This window comes from Macrobrachium nipponense, chromosome 29 (genome assembly GCF_015104395.2).
Source record: "Macrobrachium nipponense isolate FS-2020 chromosome 29, ASM1510439v2, whole genome shotgun sequence".
In the NCBI taxonomy this organism is placed as follows: Eukaryota; Metazoa; Arthropoda; class Malacostraca; order Decapoda; family Palaemonidae; genus Macrobrachium; species Macrobrachium nipponense.
In genome coordinates this window covers 12,542,114-12,549,613 of record NC_061092.1, presented here as the reverse complement: position 1 = coordinate 12,549,613, position 7,500 = coordinate 12,542,114, and the positions used below count along the sequence as shown (strand labels likewise).

General features: G+C 34.9%; 1 protein-coding gene across 1 annotated transcript in view; it reads right to left on the bottom strand.

Moving 5' to 3' along the window:
• Positions 1 to 7,500, bottom strand: part of LOC135206021 (limbic system-associated membrane protein-like) — a 263,012-nt gene that overhangs the window by 121,176 nt on the left and 134,336 nt on the right. Inside the window, 1 exon segment of the mRNA XM_064237191.1 lies at positions 2,239 to 3,369. Within this exon segment, the coding sequence (XP_064093261.1) occupies positions 2,239 to 2,647 (409 nt within the window). The 5' untranslated portion in view covers positions 2,648 to 3,369.

Genomic DNA, 7,500 nt, shown 5'->3' with positions numbered 1-7,500 from the left:
AAAATGTAAACAATTTTATTTTCAATGTGTGTTTTTTTTACGTGTCTGGCTTTTTACCGAATTGGGTAATTGATAAAGAATTGTATTATGTAAAATAAAAGAATTTTAAGGTGACGGGTTTCCTTAAAAAGTGAAAAAAAATTTCTTTTCTTTTTTACTTTTCTGCCTTTTTAACGAATTGGATAATTGATAAAAAGTTGTATTATGTAAGAAATTTTGTTTAAAAATACTATTTTCCTTAAAAAAGTTAAACAATTTTGTTCTCATATTTTTTTTTTTTTACTTCTGCCTTTTTAACGAATTGGGTAATTGAAAAGAGTTATATTAAGTAAGAAATTCTCTTAACTAAATACCATTTTCCTTAATTTCAAAACAAAGTTTTTTCCATCTCTGCCTTTTTAACGAATTGAATCGCTTATAAGGAGACGTATTTAGTAGGAAATTCTCGTAATGAAATACTGCTTTTCATTGATTCCACTTTGAATGGGAAAATGTGTCCTTAATTGTGTGAGAATTTCTGCCTTTTTAACAAAGGGATGGGCAAGTTTATAAAGCAGGAAATCCTCGTGATTAAATCAATGTTCTTTACCTTAAAAAAACCCGTGCTATAGTTTGTTCGGCATTTCTGCCTTTTTTTTTACAAATGGTTTCATTAAACTTTCATTGACAAAGCGAAAATGTTTTTTTGGGCGAAGAAATGCTTTCAATAAAATCACCAATTCCCTTAATTCGACCTTATGATAAAAAAAAAAAAATTCCCACTTGTATAGAAACTTCTGCCTTTTAACATCCAAATAATTGCTGATAAGGTACCTGGAAGGAAATTTTCTAATATTAAAGCCATTCTATTTTGCCTCACTTTACAATACGAAAGGCGCCCTCATTCTTCTGGACACTTTTCAACAATGAGAAAGTTAGGAATAGTTTTCTTTATTGAAAGCCCATCAACTTGACTCACAAAAAAAAGAAAAAGAAAAAGAAAGGCCTTTTGATGTGTAGACATTTTCTGAACAAATATGAAGAAAACCTTTCAGTGTCAAAATAAATAATTTTACGTTGCTTTCTTAATTAAAAAAAAAATCTGGAAAAAGTTTTGATGAAAATTTAAATCTCTTTGACTCGCTTTCTTAATTAATATCAGGAAAATCTATCAGTGAAAAATCAACTATTTTACCTCGCTTGCTTTTTTTTTTTTATATATATATATATATATATATATATATATATATATATGTATATATATATATATATATATATATATATTTATATAACAAATGGCTGTTATTGAAAACTGATTCGTTTAGTTTTGGTCCAACGAAATAATGTTCCGTCATTCGTGTGGTCATTAGACTTTTTAACGAATTCGCCGTTGACCTTACCCACTGACAGTTGTATCCAACACCCCCCCCCCCCCCCCCCCCCCCCCCCCCCCCCCCCCCCCCCCCCCCCCCCCCCCCCCCCCCCCCCCTACACACACACACACACATCAGTCCTCTCACCATAAGCATACACCTACACCTAAATGTTTGTAATATGTTGAAATATGTTCTTTAAAATTAAGCAGATGCAAGCTTACTTTATCTATATTTATAATAAGATATAATTCTCTGTCGTCAGGTTTTCAGCTTTAAATACAATTTAACGTATATGAGGTTTGAAGGTATTTGTAAGTATGTCTGAACTAAATTGTATTTTGAGGAAATTCATCTAGATATGATCAGATATCTCTGGTATCCGTGATCACAAAAGTTGTGACGCCAAGTGACAGAATCGGACCAAAGAACGATCGGTTTGAGAGGAAATTTAATCAAGATGTAATCACGAATTTCTTGTTTTAGTGATCATTCAACTCATTAAGAAATTATTACATAATATTTCTGGTTCCGTTGATCACAAATGTTGTAACGCCAAGTGACAGAATCGAACCAATCATTCAACTCGCTAAGAAATTATTACGTAATTTCTGGTTCCGCTGATCACAAATGTTGTGACGCCAAGTGACAGAATCAAACCAATCATTCAACTTGTTAAGAAATTTTTACATGATATTTCTGGTTTCGTTGATCACGAATGTTGTGACGCCAAGTGACAGAATGAAATCAATCATTCAACTCGTTAAGAAATTATTACATAATATATCTGGTTCCGTTGATCACGAATGTTGTGACGCCAAGTGACGTAATCAAATCAAGCATTCGGCAAATTCATCTAACTGGGAACTCAGAAAAATCTACTCACCGTTGTCGCCAATGGCTGCGCATGTCTGGAAGAGCACCAAGGAGAGCAGGAGACAAGGCGACAGAAGCGGGTGTCTGTGGGACACGCGATGTCTGTGGTCGCAGCGCCTCTCCCGACAGACATTAGCAGCGTCTCTGCCGCAGTTCGTGGGTCCTAATTTCATCTTACTCCTTTTGTCGCTCCAAGAACAGGCTTCAGGCTTGCTCCTCCAAGAACAGGCTTCAGACTTACTCCTCCAAGAACAGGCTTCTGGCTTGCTTTTCCAAGAACAGGCTTCAGTCTTGCTTCTCCAAGAACGGCCTTCAGGCTTCCTTGTCCATTTGCTGTCGACGGGACATTCGATCACGACTTCGGTGTTCAGATTTAAAGTCTTTCTGGCGAAGTACTGATTCTGGTGACTCTTTCCCATTGTTGTTTACCCTCATAAGTTTTTATTTTTTTTTATTTTCCTTTGGCCGAGAAAGCTATATGGTGCACTGTGAACTTCACAATCAGCCTAGAAAGTATTTATTTCTTTTCAAAGTAACTTTAAAACATTAGCCATTAGGTTGTCACCCATCTTTATAGTTTAATGTTAAATTTTTTTAACTAAGAAATTTTTGTGGTATACCATTGGCTTCAAAATTTACATAAAATCTATTTAGCTTTTCTATTGTCAAAATAACTTCCAAACTCGAGCAAGTAAGTCTTCAGCCATCTTTTTAGTTTACCATTGAAACTAATGGTCACTCTTGAGATATGTTTTACCTTAGCCAGTGTATGGAATAACACTTCATCTTTATAAGTAACAACGTCACTTGTTCCAGTTTGTCATTGTGTCTCTAATTATTATCAGAAAAGAGTTTCGGCTTTTAAATATCTAACCATCAAGTAGAGGTTAACAATTATCTATCATCAACGAACTTAAAAAAATAGAATACAAAAACTTTTTAAAAAAGTTCTCAGACGCTCTGAAATTAAGTTTACGCACTTTTTTATATTTGCTGTTTTTTAACGGAAAACGCGTAGCGTCAAAAACTTTTATTGAAATAGTTTGATACGAGACGAGTTATAAGTGTAGTTATTGATTTCCTTCAGAAGGAGCGCGCTGGTCATTTTCACTTTTTGCCTTTCCAGCCTGGGTACGGGTATCTGCAAGAAAAAAGAGAGAGAATTTAATAGTTGTTACATGTTAATATATTGGAGAAGACACACTGATTATAATTATATGAAGACTTCTGCAAAATTGTTTTCTTATGAAATGATCTAGCCAAAATTCATGACAATCTGGCGGCGCCCCTAGGCACTGTCTGTAGTGCCACGGCACCGAGTTTGAGAATCGTTGCAGTAGAGGCAGGAGCAGGTGTTAATTGTTAGCTGAAGTGTCAGGAACTGGAATCCGATAATAATCTGCCGATATGTGTGATCGTCTGGGCGAACGAACGGAAGGGAGTACTAAAGTGTGACTGGATGAGACTGGGTTGAGAGTGAGCCAACTGGAGCGATGTATTTTATTTCGATGAGGATATTGTCAGTGCAATGATTTAATTCGAAAAGTGTCACTAGTTACTGATTGCATCAATATCTGTTTATTTAATGTGCCTTGACTTGTTTATGTTTTTTTTATCGTTTTTCTTTATGCTAGATTTTTTCATTTATTCAGTTATTTGCTGGCTTATTATTTATTTAATTCATTATTAAATGAATAATAAACCAGCAAATAACTGAATAGCAGTGAAAAAAAACCTTGCCTAAAGAATAAAGATAAAACCACAAAGTAAAAAAACAAACATAAACAAGTCAAAGCACATGAATAAATAAGTATTGACGCAGTAATATTATTTGTTTATAAAATGCATGTTTGACTACAATAATCTAGAGATTATGTACTTTTTTTTTTTAATTCAAGAGTTTGGTATTTCGTAACTTATTCCGACGAGAGGGCCTTCCTTGGTTAACCAAATTAGGAATGACGGTGGCGTTGACTATTATTATTATTATTATTATTATTAGCTGGTTCCACCCGTCCCTTGAAAGGGACAGAGACATAACGCCCATTAGGGGGTGGGGGGTAAGGGGAAAAGGATGGCACCCCATTCTAGACCATTTTAGGGGTCCCCACTATAACCCTGCCAAGTTTCATGCCCATCGCACCAGCCGTTTGGCCGTGATTGAATGACAGACGGACGGACAGACATAATGCTCATTATAGTAAGATTACAGTAAGATTATTATTATTATATTTTTTTTCGTCTGGAACGAGCCCCCGCATCTATTAGGGCAAAATGATTATTGGGTGAAAATACGATAATGGAGATAAATAACTACACATGTTATAATAGATAGTACAGCATTTGGCGACTTGAGCAAATAGAAGCAATAACAATCATGAAACTAATTTATAATGCAGCAATCATTTTTTATCAACAGACTGCAACAGTGTAAAGTTGATGTCTATCGGATCAGAAGTCACTGTCGTAGCTATTCTCTAACAATGGAAAGTCAACAGTATCAAATTAACATACTGTCACAGTAGAAAATTAATGATGTTAGCGTTGTGACAGCAGTAAGTGACGGCAGTGGTCCTTACCTTACAGACCTTACAGTTCGTTCGGGTTCCCCCAGGTCCCTCAGTGTGAGGCACCTCTAATGTCTACCAGAGAGTTGCTAGTACATCTTCCGGTATATTTTGCATCTTCCAATCTTGGATGGTCTGGGATGCAGTTTAGATATTTGTCGAGCTTATTCTTAAACACATCTACGCTCACTCCTGATATATTCCTCAGATGAGCTGGCAACGCATTGAATAGACGCTGCATTATCGATGCTGGTGCGTAGTGGATTAATGTCCTGTGTGCTTTCCTTATTTTTCCTGGTATAGTTTTGGGCACTATTAATCTACCTCTGCTTGCTCTTTCTGATATTTTTAGTTCCATGATGTTTTCTGCTATTCCTTCTATCTGTTTCCATGCCTGAATTATCATGTAGCTTTCTCTTCTCCTTTCTAGACTATATAATTTTAAGGATTGTAGTCTTTCCCAGTAGTCAAGGTCCTTAACTTCTTCTATTCTAGCTGTAAAGGACCTTTGTACACTCTCTATTTGTGCAATATCCTTTTGATAGTGTGGGTACCATATCCTATTGCTTTTGAAGTGCCGTAACAACATTCCCATTTTTGCTTTACATTTTGCCAATAGAATTGCTATTTGATCATTGCATAACATGTTCCTATTCATCATCACACCAAGGTCTTTAACCGCTTCCTATTTTGTGATTGTCTCATTATTAGGTCCCCTATATGCATATAGCTTTCCTTCTCTGTCTCCATAATTTATTGATTCAAATTTATCAGAGTTAAATACCATCCTATTTACCTCTGCCCAATCACATACTTTGTTAAGGTCTCTTTGTAGAGCATTCCTATCTTCATCACATGTAATTTCTCTACTTATTCTTGTGTCATCAGCGAGACTACTCACTACCGAATCCTTAACATTACTGTCTATGTCTTCAATCATAATAACAAACAGTATTGCAGCTAACACCGTACCTTGTGGCACACCGGATATTACCTTGGCTTCATCCGATTTCTCATCGTTTGCAATAACTATCTGTTTTCTGTTGTGTAAAAATTCTTTTAACCATCTTCCTACTTTATCCACGATATTGTGTTTTCTAATTTTCTTCGCTAATATATTATGGTCTAACTTGTCAAAAGCTTTTGCAAAGTCTAGATAAACCACATCTGTTTCATTTCCGCTTTTCATATTTTTGAATATGTTCTCACGGTGGACCAACAGTTGGGTTTGTGTACTTTTTCCGGGTACGAAACCATGTTGTCCTATATATGAAACAAGTTATTTTTTTATTAAATGTTTCATAAATTTTTCTCATTACCCTTTCATACACTTTCATAATATGTGATGTTAGACTCACAGGCTTATAATACTTGCCTCTAGTCTTGATCCACTTTTGAAAGTAGGGGTAAATATATGCTAATTGTGCCTCATCATAAATCTTGCCTGTATCTACACTTTGTCTTAATAATATTGCAAGTGGCTTTGCGATAGAATGAACTACTTTCTTTAACAAAATAGCAGGAACTCCATCAGGCCCTGCTGCAGCTCCATTTTTAATTTCATTAATTGCCTGCACAATGTCAGCTTCATTAATTTCTATGTCAGCTAAATATTCACTATTTTCGTCCCTTACTTCTATATCATTATCTTCATTATCTATTCTAGGGGTGAATTCTCTCTTATATCGTTCTGCCAGTATGTTGCAAATTTCCTTTTTTTCATTCGTTAATCTCCCTTCAATTCTTAGAGGGCCTATTTCTATTCATCTTTTATTCATCTTTTTCGCGTATGAGTATAATAGGTTGGGGTTTTTCTTGATATTTATCAGGGTTTTTTCTTCCAAGTCCAGTTTTTCATTTTCTTTTGATTGTATAATCTTTTGTTTTGCATTTTCTATCTTACTTTTTAGTTCTATAACTTTCCATGCATTTTTTTCTTTTTCTTTTGCAAGACCTTTTTTCCACTTTCTGATTTTCTGGTGATGCGGGATGGTGATTATCCTGAAGTTAATTTTTTTTTTTACGTTGACTTTTTAGCGCATAATGCAAAATAGATGAGATTTTTATAAATGATTTAATGAGTTAATTTATTTATGAACAAAAGAATGAGAATACAGTTAATTTATTTATGAACAAGAGCGTGAGAATACAGTTGATTTATTTACGAACAAAAGCGTGAGAATACTCTTAATGTATTTATGAACAAGAGCGTGACAATACAGTTAATTTATTTACGAACAAAAGCGTGAGAATACAGTTAATGTATTTATGAACAAAAACGTTTATGAACAGAAGCGTGAGAATACAGTTAATTTATTTATGAACAAAAGCGTGAGAATACAGTTAATTTATTTATGAACAGAAGCGTGAGAATAATAATATTATTATTATTAACCGCGACGTTTCCACATTAAATCGTTTCAAACTCGAAAAGAATTAAGTCAAAATAAACATGCATGACCTAATGGTCGATTTGTATTTTTTTTCTCGCCAGTTGCAGAAACATAGTTAAATTAAATTATATAAGAATGCGTTGCCCAAAACCTAGCTGCCTGCGCAAATTATGTCGAGTTCTGAAATGCTAAACAGCGCTGCCGCGTCTCTCTCCCTCCAAGCGACTGGTTAATCTTGGAGAGAGCGTAATCATATAATGCCGGGGAGGACATATAAGATGCTAAACAGCTTTGGTCTGTCGTAAACGCGAA